This window comes from Caenorhabditis elegans, chromosome III (assembly GCF_000002985.6).
Source record: "Caenorhabditis elegans chromosome III".
NCBI classification, from domain to species: Eukaryota; Metazoa; Nematoda; class Chromadorea; order Rhabditida; family Rhabditidae; genus Caenorhabditis; species Caenorhabditis elegans.
The window spans coordinates 3,267,184-3,281,163 of record NC_003281.10 but is presented as its reverse complement, the minus strand read 5'-3'; the positions used below and the strand labels follow the sequence as shown (position 1 = coordinate 3,281,163).

Genomic DNA, 13,980 nt, shown 5'->3' with positions numbered 1-13,980 from the left:
ATAATTTTATTTTCCAGAATGCCTTCGGATTTATTCAACTACCCATTTCCAGTGAAAAATATGCTTTTTCCTAGAAATGGACATCAATCATCTATTCTTCTTATTTTGCTCAAAATCACGTGAGTTCTAAAACTTGATAGATACGTACATACGTATATGAATATTCAAAATTTCTAAGAAATATTTTGGCGGGAACTTCGATTTTTTAAATGAAATTTAGGGTAGGAAATTTAAACATTCTGAGAGAACAACTTTTGGCGGGAAACTCGCTTGGTGCTTGATCTACGTAGATCTACAAAAAATGCGGGAGATGAGACGCATAGCATGATGCCAGGCTGTCCCATTGCGGTTTGATCTACAAAAAATCCGGAAGTTTTTTGCCCAAAAAAATGTGACGTCAGCACGTTCTTAACCATACGAAATCACACTGCAACTTTTTCCTCACGAGGGACGAGGAAAAGTGGTTTCTAGGCCATGGCCGAGGGGCCGACAAGTTTCAGCGGCCATTTATCTTGCTTTGTTTTCCGCCTGTTTTCTTTTGTTTTTCACAGCTTTTTCCCGTTTTTTCTTAATAAAACTGATAAATAAATATTTTTTGCAGATGCTAAAACAATTTCCAAGTGAAAAAATTATGTATTCATAGGGCAAGCAGCGGTGAAAGTGGTCAATGCAATATGATGGGTTACGGGAATACAAAACCTAAACTATTTCTGAAACATGATACATATGCTGTTTAGATGCTAAAAGTACCTGATTATCATAACGAGACCGCTGAAAAAGTTTTGAGATTTCCAAAATTCAACTTTTTTGGTGAAAAAGTCGAGATTTTCGCACAAAAAGTTGAATTTTGAAAATCTCAAAACTTTTTCAGCGGTCTCGTTATGAAAATCAGGTAATTTCAGCATCTAAGCATCATATGTATCATGTTTCAGAAAAAGTTTGGGTTTTTTATTCCCGTAACCCATCATATTGCATTGACCACTTTCACCGCTGCTTGCCCACTGAATACATAATTTTTTTACTTGGAAATTGTTTTAGAATCTGCAAAAAGTATTTATTCATCAGTTTTAATAAGAAAACACGAGAAAAATCTGTGAAAAAAAAAGAAAACAGGCGGAAAACAAAGCAAGATAAATGGCCGCTGAAACTTGTCGGCCCCTCGGCCATGGCCTAGAAACCACTTTTCCTCGTCCCTCGTGAGGAAAAAGTTGCAGTGAATCAGTTGAGAACTCTGCCGCATTTTTTGTAGATCAACGTAGATCAGTCCAAAATGAGACACTCTTACACCACATATTCGCATGGTTAAGAACGTGCTGACGTCACTTTTTTTTGGGCAAAAAATTTCCGCATTTTTGTAGATCAAACCGTAATGGGACAGCCTGGCACCACGTGGAATCTCAAATTTTCTGAAAAATTTTTTTGGCGGGAATTAAAATATTTTGAGGACATCCGGTTACACAGCCAACGGGGTCAAAATCACTGTATATTACTCTATATCTCCTCTTTTCTCGTACTTTCTCAAATTCTTTCTCGAAAATTTCCCCCTATTTTCTCCTCGTGCATCATCAGAAAAATACAGAGAGCGACGATCCCCCCCCCCCCCCCCCATCAACGTTCCCAACAATTTATAAAATGTCTGTATCTCTGTATCTCTCAATCTCTCACTGTTTTTCTCTATGCCTCTCTAATATCTCTCTCCATGACAACCGTCTAACCATCTAAACTCTCTACTGTCTCTTACTGTCTGCGCCTCTCTCTTTCTCAGTGTTTCTTCTCTGTATCTCTCCGTCTCTCTAACGCACTTTCTCTATGTTTCTCTATTTTTCTCTATTTTTATGATTTTCTCCCCAATGAATTGTTGTTTTTTTAGGAGATTTTTGCAAAGAATTTCAGATATTACTGTATATTTTGGGATTTTTTTTCTAGAGAAATGCGAAAAATTGTGTGTTTAAATGTTTTTTGTACCCTAAATGTGTCCTAAATTCGGAAAAAAAATTCCAAAATTTACCGGTTTTTCGTGGAAAATGTGGATGGGAATTTGGGTTTTTGAAGGTTTTCTTTTTTTTTCGAAAAAGAAATCCAAAATTTTTATTTTTTTTTTGTGACTTTTTCACAAAAATTTGGAGGAAAGGGAGTTTTTTTTTTCAGAATTTTTTGAAATTCTAATAGAATTTTTGAAAACCGAAATTTTTTTGTTCAAAATTTGGGAAAATCTGTATAAAATTTTCTAATTTTTCAGAATTTTTAGCAGAAAAATGTTAAAAATTTCTAAATGTTTTTGAGGAAAAATTGATAAAAATTCGGATTTTCGAATATTTTTCTAAATTTCTAAAAAAAAATTTTCTTTAAATTTCGTTAAAAATCGATAAAAATTGCGATTTTTTTAAAATTTTGTTCTCTGCCAGTATATCATTTTTCCACATTAAACTCCCCCATAACTCCAATATTTCCAGAAAAAAATGTCTGAAAATTCGACGCCAAACCTTCGAAGATCCAACCGAACAATGGTACCAACAACTCCATTTACCATTGAAAATACACCTGTAGGTAGAGGAAATTCTGGTGCTAGAAGTCATAAGGAGGTAAAATTTGAAAATTTGACAAATTAATACATTTTTGAAATTATGAAAAAAAAAAAAAAATTTTCCAGATTTTCAAAATTTTTTTAAATTTCTTCCAAAATTTCAGCCAAGCGCAAAACGTAAAAAACCTACCAGTACCCCTACCGTAAGATGCGGTACCGTACCCCAAGAGCCATCCACTTCAGCAGCTACAGTAACCCAAAAACCAGCGGGATCCACCATGGCCACTGCAAACATCACGGAAACCAGGAGAATTGATATAAGCAGTTGTAGTGATCGGGTTAGTCAAAAAAAATCAATAAATTATCGATTTTTTGAAAAAAAAACATTGTAAAAATCGAAAAAAATTGTTTTTCAAGATTTCCAAAAACAAAATCTTAAAAATTCGGAAAACATTTTTTTAAACCTAACACGTGGTGTCATAGTGTCCCATTTCGGTTTGATCTACGTAGATCTACAAAAAAATGCGGGAGAAGAGACGCAGAGTTTTCAACTGATTTCGTATGGTTAAGAACGTGCTGACGTCACATATTTTTGGGGCAAAACATTCCCGCATTTTTTGTAGATCAATTCGTAATGGGACAGCCTGGCACCACGTGATCTAATAAATAAAAGTATTTGAAAAAACCTTCCAGACAGTTTTTTTTTTGAAAAAAAAATTTTTTCAGGAATTTTTTTCTAAAAAAAATCATTAAATTTCTTTAAAATTAAAAAAAAAAAAAAAAAACATTTTTTAACGTTCAAAATTCCGAGCTTTCCGAAATTATTTTTTTCAAATTTTTAAATAAATTTTAGTACAGTGCGTGCAACTTCTATAGCGCCCCCCTATTTTTTTGCGTTTCAGGCCATTCTAATTTTTTTCTTGAAAAACTGACAATGCCATTCGATTCCAAATGTCGAAAACCCCCTTTTCCAGAATTTTAATGAAAAAATCACGAAATCTGATGTAATTAGGTCAAAAAATCGTAAAAACAGCCGTGCAACTTCTATAGCGCCCCCTCAGAATTTTGAAAATTTTCCAACAAAACCCCATTTTTGGTCATTTCTAGAGACAACAAAATAATAAAACGGAGCCAATTTGATCCCGACATCCTACTGATTTACTGTCAGCAGAATATTATACGTAGAAACTCTTAGGATCCCGTAATTGTCCTGAAACTCTCCATTTTGCGTTAGAGGCCCGTTCTCGGCTCCCAGTGGTGGGATCGGCTCCAAAACTGACGAAAATGTTCTGATACACTCATGGACACATGTCTGAAAGATTTTTCACAAATTAACAGAGTTGTAGGTTGTGTGAAACTTGTATCAGATTGAACTATTCGCCCTTCAGTATCCAGAAGTGGACTGAAATCAATTAAAACAACAATATTTATTAACTGGATGAAGGATCAATACTTCGTGGGACCTCCCTTCTTGGCGATGACTTCGAAAACTCGATTGGACATTGAATTGACGAGATTCTTCATTTCGGCTGCGGAGATTTCTTTCCAAGCATCCTCAATACCAAGTTTTAGTGCAGCCACATTTGGATACTGTTTTCCATTAGCGTAGACAATTCTGACAAGCGATGCCCATAAGTTCTCGATTGGATTGAGATCCGGTGAACAAGCTGGCCACTTCAACAATTTGATCTTTTTGCTGTCGAGAAAAGCACGGGTTGAAGCGGCACTGTGAATACTCGCGTTGTCTTGTTGGAACATCCAGCCTTTCTTTGACGGATGTCGCATAAACTTGACAAGGTCTTGGTCCAAAACTTTCTGATAATCAACTGCATTCATCTTATGACTTGTAAATTGGATTGGCAGCTTTTTTTTCTCCGAAAACGCTGCCCACACCATTACCGATCCACCTCCAAAATTTCGCTTAGAAAAGATTAACGGATCCTTTCTCAGATCTCTCCAGTAGTATCGATTGCCATCTGGACCATCCAGGTTGAATTTCTTCTCGCCGGAGAAAACAATCTAAAAAACTCAACAGATTTTATCTAATTGTGAAATTGTTCAACATACCTTGGTCCATTCGGTTCCCATATTTTCTTTGGCAAAATCCAATCGCTTTATCATATGATTTGGAGTCATTGATGGAGCTTTCATCATTTTCTGGCGCGTGATCGATGGGTTTTTGTTGAGAGTATTGATAATGGTTCTTTTGGACGCTGTTAATTTCAGTTCCTTACGAATTTCGTTGGCTGATTTGAAAGAATTCGAAGCAATTTTATAGATGTTCCCTTCATCACGACTAGATAAAATTGTCTTCCGAGGAGCTCTCTTGGCTTGTCCATAACCAAGTGGATTGTTAAGGTAATTGTAAACACATTTGCGGGATCGGTTGATTTGACGAGCCATTTCATTTTTAGATACATTAAGACTTGCCATTACATCAAGCTTGGCTTGTTCTTCGACTGACAGCTGTGAACCTCGTGGCATTGCGAATAAAAGTAATGAACAGCATTTTTGGCATCCGATTGCCACTAATGGACACGTCACACGTTAAAAAAAAACAAATTTCAGCAATTGTTGAGTGTATCAGAACATTTTCGTCAGTTTTGGAGCCGATCCCACCACTGGGAGCCGAGAACGGGCCTCTAACGCAAAATGGAGAGTTTCAGGACTATTACGGGATCCTAAGAGTTTCTACGTATAATATTCTGCTGACAGTAAATCAGTAGGATGTCGGGATCAAATTGGCTCCGTTTTATTATTTTGTTGTCTCTAGAAATGACCAAAAATGGGGTTTTGTTGGAAAATTTTCAAAATTCTGAGGGGGCGCTATAGAAGTTGCACGGCTGTTTTTACGATTTTTTGACCTAATTACATCAGATTTCGTGATTTTTTCATTAAAATTCTGGAAAAGGGGTTTTCGACATTTGGAATCGAATGGCATTGTCAGTTTTTCAAGAAAAAAATTAGAATGGCCTGAAACGCAAAAAAATAGGGGGGCGCTATAGAAGTTGCACGCACTGTAGAAAATTATTAAAAGTTAGTATGTATTAAAATGTGAAAAAGCCGTCAAAAATATTTTTTTCTGAAAAAAAACCTTTTCGAGTACATATTCGAAAATTAGAAAATCCTTAAAAAATGTTCTTAAAAATTTTTTAGGGCTGTCCTATTACGGTTTGACCTAAAAAAATGCGGGATTTTTTTGCTCAAAAAATTTGACGTCAGCACGTTCTTAACCATGAGAAATCAGTTGAGAACTCTGCGTCTCTCCCGCATTTTTTGTAGATCTACGTATACCAAACCGAAATGAGACACTCTGACACCACGTGTATCCGTTTAAAATAATCAAAACTTTGAAAAATAATTTTTTCATCATTTTCCAGCCCCTGATCCCGTGCACGGCAAGCGGAGTCCCACTCACCACGTTCTCCAACAAAAGCCTGGACTCCATTCTGAACCAAGACTCGGAAATCGTCGGAGGTATATCTCAGAAGGATCTCAACGAGCTTCGCAACAGGGGACCCAACATGACTGTCAAGCAGCTGCTGGCCAAGAACTTCAAGAACTACAAAGTCCGTCAATCCCTGACCTCCGAGCTAGCAACGGAGTTTGTGAATCGAACGCTGAGCGAGAACGATGTTCCGATGGGCGCTCTGATCATGCCACCAATGGAGGATGTGCAGGAGTCTATTGTCAAAGAATCCAAGACTTACAACTATGCCGCAGCATCCGGAGGATCCCTACCATTCTCGAATCCCCACTCCGAAGGGATTCTCATCAGATCCCCTGCGATAAAGGGTCCCCATACCCTTCGAGATGTTCTAGATTCCCTTGGAAGTGTAGGTACACCCGCAGCTAATCAAACTCTGAAGGATGTCCTTGGATCCTTCAATAGCCAGCAGCCCATCGATCCAACACCATCGAAGACTCTAAAGGATGTTCTGGGCTCTCTGGACTTGGATAATGACTATGATCTCAAGCTCAAGATGGAAGGTCTTGACCACGATCTGAAGGTCGAGTCGCCTACGGACGCCGAGCTAGGCCTCGATGAGTTCGCAAATCAGATTCTTTCTTCAAAGTACAAGGGAACCTCTCTGGACACCGATCACACTGCCTATCCGGGAAACCACCTCCCGTGGCCGGTTCTTTGGAAGAACCCTGTCCCAAAGTATATTCAAGGGGAGATCTATTGCTATGTGGATGGTTGTACCTATTCTCCGATGAGCGAGATCATAAAATCCGGCAAATTCATGGTTCCTCTCGATCATCCGGTTGAGTTCATTTTCAAGGATCGCCCGATCCTCGTGACTATGGAAGAGTTGCTCACCGCAAATGGGATTAATATGAGCAAAGCGCAGCACTATCGAATGCTTCAGGGATTGCTGCAGAAGTCTGGTGTGCATATTCGGGCGGACTACGCGGAGAGACTGCACGAGTTTCAGGCTTTGATGGATGGGCTTGAGATTGGTGAGTTAACTTGGGCTCAGGCTCTTTTACAGTTTTAAGTGATCAGGCTTTGGCTCTCTGGCCTAGGGTGTATAGAAGTGTTCTAAACGCTTAGGCCCACGGGGAAGGCTCAGGCCCAGAAGTCTAGTTATCGAGCTTAGGGTATTAAATTTTGGCTGTCAGACTTTGGGCTTAAGTTTTAAGATTTAGGCCCTGATGTGCCACAATGAACGTTAGGGTCTCACGTTTAGTCCTTGACGCTTGACTGTGGATCCGGAACAGGCCCATAAGCTTAGAAATTCAGGATTAGTTCCTAGACATTGACTCTCAGTTTAGTCCTTTAGGCTTAGACTCTTGAGCTTAGACTTTCAGAATCAAGTCCATAGGCTTAGAAATTTCGACGGGCTTAGGCTTCCAGGATTAGGGCCTAGAGATAAAAACTGAGCGTTAGGCTTTTGCTATGCCCCAGACATTTCAGCTTAGATCTTGAGAATTAGCCTTATAAAATTAGAATTTTATGTGGCCAAGTATAGACCGTTAGGCCTGTACAATTAGGCTTAGGCTCAAGTTTGGGTTCTTAAGTACCCGTCAAGCTCATTCTTCCTATTCAGAAGACAAACCGCGTCCAGCTCTCAAACTGTCCAGCGACAAGCTTCCACTAATGTGCATTTACCCGGACATTTACATGAACGCCCTCGGCCGGAGGATCCATGGCGCTGTGATCGTGGACTCTTCAGGGGTTAGTTTTTCCACTAAATCTGTAATAGCATAATTGAATTTCCCACATCATTTCTGTTTCCATAAGTTACCCCCTCCCGTCTCTTCTCTCTCACACCAATATAAGATCGCGTGAGAGAGAGAGAGAGAAAAGAGATGGAAAATGGACTCTGTGTGTTGTCTCCTGTTCTTTTCTCTCTCTCTCTCTCTCTGTCACACTCATGACTAGAGAATCTCTCTGTATGAAAAATGGAGAGAAAGGAGACTCTCTCTCTCACTCTTTTTCCAATCTCCTTTTCTCAACGCGGCCGGGCCCTTAGCTATAGGCTTGGAAGTACTGTTTCTGGAAATTCGGCAAATTTGAGCAACGTTTGAAACTCGCTAGGAGCAATTCTAGGTGTCGAATTTCGTCCTACAGTAATTTGGGGAGCCGTACTAGATGTCGATGTTTCCAGCACACAATTTTTAAACTCCCCAGTTTGTTTAGTGTGTTTTTCTGCTCACTGAGCCATTTTAGGTGTTGAATTTTGTTCGAACTTTATCCTACATAGTATGCTGAGAGAAATTTTGTCAGTGCTGGAACAAATTTTGTCAGTGCTGGAACAAATTTTGTCAGTGCTGGAACAAAATTTGTCAGTGCTGGAGCAAATTTTGTCAGTGCTGGAACATATTTTGTCAGTCAACTCGCATCTTCTAAGGCCTTCTATGACCTACAATGTTTACGGGAACAATATCAGATGTCAATGTTGTTCTCTACTGCTATGATCAGTTCACCTAGTGATCCTGTGTAGATCATAAAGAGTATTAGACAAAAATCGACATACATAATTGCTCTTTTAACAATGTCCAGTATAGGGATTTCATGGTAGGCAGGCGCAGTTTCAACGCCTACTTGAAACCTGCCCGCCGCGTGCATACATCTTGACGTGAATTTTCGAATTTCAAATTTTCAAATTTCTATCAATTTATTGAAAATCGAATCAAGAAGTGAAAGAAACTCCCGTGTCGCAGTTTTCAAGGGGGATTAGGCACGTTTATTAGGCAGGCGGAGGTCGCTTTAAGGTCAGGCAGGCAGGTTTTTAACGCCTTTAGATATACAGTGCATTTTTTCCCCACTTCTACGACTTTAAAGGGGGCGCATTTACGGGCGATGGTCTCGACACGCGCCTCCCATTGATTTTTGAAGTGCGTGGCGAGACCAATGCCGGGACCATCGCGCGTAAATGCCCCCCTTTTAAAGTCGTAGAAGTGGGAAAAAATGCACTGTAGAAGCCCTAGGAAATTGCTTAAACACTATATTTTCTTAACAGAATTACTACATACAGACGAGCTCTTGACCCCCAGACTTCGTTACAGCTCTCAAACCATAATCTCTCGGGTCAGTGCACCCCAGCTGGAAAAGGTCCCCCACCCGCCACAGGCACCCGACTCCTTTCTTATGTGAATTGGCTGAGAGAGAGAGAGAGAGTGTCGGTAGGCCCCCTCTCCCCTCTCTCTCTCTCTCTCTCTCTCTCTCTCTCTCTCTCTCTCTTTCCCTCTGAGCGTGCGGTCGGTTCGGCCCAACCATCATCATGTGAAGGGAAGAAGGAGAAACTCTCTCTGTGTCCCTCTATACAGAAGAGAAAGAGAGAGAGAGAGAGAGGGGAGAGATAGTGCATTGTTTGATGGAGACGCAGAGATATATATGTGGCAGGAGAGAGAGAGAGAGGTCTCTCTCTCTCTTTTAGTATTGATATACTCTCTCTCTCTCTCTCTCTCCCTCTCTCTCTGTACCCTGCCAGAGAGAGAGAGAGAGAGAGAGAGACCCATCTTCTTCTTCTTCTTCTTTTTCTCCTTTTTCCCCCTATTTTCTTCCCCTCCTTCCTATTCTTCATTGGTTTTTTTTGCTGCTTTCGTGTCGCTTCCTTTTTCCCAGCCACACATATGAAAGATGTGTGACGGATGTGTGTGCAGAGCCACCCTATGAAATCACAGAAATTACAGTACTGTTTTCTTTTTTTCTTTTTCAACTTGTTTTCAACAATTTCTGAGAGATAATTCTATTATTGTATTAGCTCTGTGTTAGTATAAATATAGTGTGTGTAGAGTTTTTTTTTTTTTCATTTTTTCGAAGGACTGCAACATTGGTATTTTTTGTTCCGGCAAATCGGCAAACCAGCAATTTGCCGATTTGCCGGAAATTTTCAATTCCGGCAACTTTTCGATTTTTCGATTTGACGGATGTTTTTCATTTTCGGCAATTTGCCGATTTGCTGAAATTTTAAATTCCGGCAATTTGTCAAAATTTTTAGTTCCGGCAATTTACCGATTTGCCGAAATTTTTAGTTACGGCAATTTGCCGATTTGGTAAAATTTTCAATTCCGGCAATTTACCGATTTGCCGAAATTTTCAGTTCCGGCAGTTTACAGATTTGCGGAAATTTTCAATTCCGACAAATTTTCGATTTTTCGATTTGCCGGATATTTTCATTTTCGACAATGCCGATTTGCTGAAATTTTAAATTCCGGCAATTTGCCAAAATATTTAGTTCCGGCAATTTACCGATTTCCCTGAAATTTTCTATTCCGGCAAATTGCTGATTTGCCGATTTGCCGAAATTTTCATTTTCGTCAAATGGCCGGTTTCCCGATTTGCCGGAAATTTTAATTTCTGGTAATTTGCCGATTTGCCGGTTTGCCGGATGCGAATTTGCCGGAAGTGTTTAAAAAATGCTTTTATAAGACGGAACACCTAAAACAATTTCTTTTTGAAGTTTTTTCCCGTTTTCTTTAGATATTTTTATAAAATTTGCTTACTTTTCAAAATAGATGTAGGAGCATTCATAGGATGCGTACAATTTTGCCGATTAAATTTGAAATTCTTCCAAATTTCCAAAAAAGTGCAAAACCACAATTTTCCGAATATTTTCGTCAATTGCCGGTTTTCTGGCAAATTCGGCAATTGCTGGTTTTTGGCAATTTCGGCAATTTGCCGGGTTGCTGATTTGCCGGAAACTGACAATTCCGGCAATTTGCCGAAAATTTATTTTATACTAAAAAACTGTACTTCTCTCATATTTTTTGCACGTAGAATTTGCCCGTAGAATTTGCCCAAGATTCAGTTTTTCATTGACTATAATATATTTCCAGGACAATTACCCCTTACCCAACAAAAGCTACGAAACTACCGTCTACTCGGAGTCACTTCCATTTGAGTCCCGTCGACAGATACTCATAATTTACGACGCTGAAATCCCGATTCTTGAGATTTCCAGACGATTCAGTTGTACTGTTCGATCGGTGAGTACACTATTTTTTTTCGAATTTTTCAAAATTTTCATTATTGCCCTTCTAGGGGTAAAAATTGCCGGTGAACTCGATTTTTCACATTAAAATACGCCAAAACCACCGCCAGCTCTTTAATGCTGTATTTTTGGGACAGGTAGACTTTTGGCACTCGAAATTTTTTTTCCGAGTTTTCAAAAAAAAAAATCGAATTGTCCCAAATTGAACATTTAAGTGCAAAAATTATTGAAAATTTCAAATTTCTGCTTTAAAATTATTGAAAAAATTGCCAAAATATGGAAATTCATGATTTTTTGGAATAAAAAAAATTTACTTCAAAAAATTTTTTTTTTGAATTTTTCAAAATTATTTTTAAATTTATTTTCTTGAATTTTTTGTTCAATTTAAACATCTAGATGTAAAAATTGAAGGGAAATTTTATTTTTGCTATAAAAAAATTTAAAAAAAAACGACGTTAAATCCCTGAAAAAATTTAGCTAAATTAGCAATTTTGAATACAAAAATAATTTTTCCTCTAACAATTTTTTTTTTGGATTTTTGAAATTTTTTTAAAAATTCATTCAAATTTCAAACATTTTAACTGTAAAATTTTACAGAAAAAAAATCAATTTTCACATTTTAAATCTTCCGTGATTTGCGAAAATTTTTTTTTAATTCCAAAATTTTTTAGAAATTTTCCGATAAATTTTAAAAATTTTTTTTTTAAATTAAAAATACTTTATCTAAATGCAAAAATAACCCGAAAACTCAATTTTTACATTAAAAACTCTGAAAAACCACTCAAAACCCCTCAAAAACCCTATTCCAGGTACAAGAAACAATCGGCACCCGAACGCTAATCACACGTCACCAAATCGCTGAATTTCTTCTCGAGAATCCCGAATCTCCGGATTCCCCCGACATCACAACGGCGCCGTCAAAGAACTCTACAATCGGTGACATGATGAGGCCGAAAAGTAAAATTCGACGAACTCACTATGTGGATTTGAACAAAATGGTGTGGAGGCACTTCAAGGATTGTCAGGCCGCTGGAATTCAGATTAATGGGAAGCAGTTGAAGGATCAAGCAATGAGATATGCTAAGGATATGGGTAAGGCGTTGTAGAAATTGATTTTGATTTTAAAAAATCTATGAAAAATTTTTTTTTTGAAATTCTTGAAAATTCAAAAACAAAAGTTTTTTTGGTAACCTTTTGTTCTTTTTTTTTAATTAAAAAATGAATATTAAAATATAGCCCATAGTCTGAAAATTTATAACTTTGAAAAATTATTTAAAATATTTCAAACATTTCAGCGTTTGGAAAAAAAATTTAAGTAGTTTTCAAAATAAATACTTTTTTTTTCTAAATTTCAAAAAAAAAACTAGTTTCCGTTTTTCCAATGAAAAATCCTAAAAATTCCAAAAAAAAGTTCCTAAAATTGTTTTAAAAAGAATCCTAAAAATTTCTTTAAAAATATCCTGAAAATTTCTTTGAAATTTCCAAAAAAACCCTAGAAAAAAAAATTCCAAAAAAAAAAAACTTTAAAAAACTCCAAAAAATTTCTAAAAAAAATTTATAGAAATGTCCAAAAAAAGCCTAAAATTTTCCGAAAAATTCCTTTAAAATTCCAAAAAAACATTCCTACAAATTTCCAAAAAATCCTAAAATTTCCAAAAAATCCTAAAATTTCCAAAAAATTCCAAAAAAAAAACCCTATAAAATTCCTTAAAAAATTACTTGAAAATTTCCAAAAAATAACAAACAATTTCATTTTCCTTTCTTTTTTCTTGAGATAAAATCCCCCGATTTTCTATCAAAAAATCCCCAAATTCCAGGCCTTGAATCGTTCCGCGGCTCCGAAGGTTGGCTGGACGCTTTCAAACGCCGACACCGCATCGATCTCAAGTCAATGACCGGATATCCAGTATGCTACGAGAATGATATGTACGAAGAAGTTGACAAAGAATGCCGAGAACTCGACATGGAATCCCATATGCTTCACCAGCAACCCCCATCCTTCTTCCCTCAAAGTGCTCCAGATGAGTTTGCGGCGAGCTTCTTCAGTTCCCTAAGCGGATTCCCCCAACAAATGGTTGTCCAGGAACCTCCAACGACTTCCTCGTCGAATCATCTCCAGAATATGATCAATTCCATGATGACACCGCCAGTGGTGGATTCCCGAATGATGCCGAGCACCTCCTCGGCTGGAGCATCAGGAGCATCGGCTTCATCCCAAGAACCCGACGGTGGCGGTGATACTATATTCAATGTGATGAGAAGTTGTCAGATTAAAGTTGCTGATAAGGAAGTCAGTCATGCTTTGGACACATTGAGGACTTATATTCTCGAGCACGACCCGGCAGCGATGAGCTTGCTGGTGCCGCTTCAGGAGAGATTGGCCACCACTTCCAGTGGGGCTATTGGGGTAGGTTATCATTGATGTACCACGTTGATAAATCCAACTATTACCGAGATACGGGACTTACAGTTAAGATTTTGGTCAATGCACCATGCTTAATTTAAAAAAAAACTAACTTAACTTTGACTGCTCATATCTCGGTTCATTTTAACGTTATCTAAATATTTTCAACTACAAATTTATGAAAAAATATACGCTTAATATTTCATTAGTTGAGAATGTTTTGTTAAAATTAAAGCCAACCAAGATATACCCCGTTAAGTTGAATTTTGGGTCGATGCACCATGTTTAAAAAAAAAAAACTAGCCTTGCTTTCAGAGCAAATATCTCGGTTCATTTTACCATTATCTAAATATTTCCAACTACAAATTTATGCAAAAATTTATGCCAAATATCTTGTCAGTTGCCAAATTTTTGATAAAACCAAAAAAAACTAAGTTATTCTATATTTTCAGCGCGACATGCCATCCACATCTTCTTCTTCATAATCACCATCCCATCACCGCCACCCGTCACAAATTGCCAATATCATCAATATTTTGAACCCATTTTCAAATCATTAATGTTTTATTCCAAAAGTTTTCTATAAAAAAATAAATTGATTGTTTTAT

At 37.6% G+C, this 13,980-nt stretch overlaps 1 protein-coding gene across 2 annotated transcripts; it reads left to right on the top strand.

Moving 5' to 3' along the window:
* Positions 1 to 2,453: 2,453 nt before the first annotated feature.
* Positions 2,454 to 13,978, top strand: Y53G8AM.8 (HTH CENPB-type domain-containing protein; the record flags this gene model as incomplete). Of its 2 annotated transcripts, NM_065281.7 has the most annotated exons (8): positions 2,454 to 2,582; positions 2,689 to 2,862; positions 5,905 to 6,988; positions 7,579 to 7,706; positions 10,814 to 10,963; positions 11,778 to 12,060; positions 12,786 to 13,375; positions 13,825 to 13,978. In NM_065281.7, 8 exons carry the CDS (start codon positions 2,460 to 2,462, stop codon positions 13,855 to 13,857), a joined length of 2,565 nt encoding a protein of 854 aa, NP_497682.3. The 2 variants fall into 2 exon arrangements, with proteins under 2 accessions (NP_497682.3, NP_001379375.1); NM_001393303.1 differs by lacking the exons at positions 2,454 to 2,582; positions 2,689 to 2,862; positions 5,905 to 6,988; positions 7,579 to 7,706; positions 10,814 to 10,963 and having other exon boundaries at positions 11,910 to 12,060; positions 13,825 to 13,857.
* Between the last annotated feature and the right edge of the window lie 2 nt (positions 13,979 to 13,980).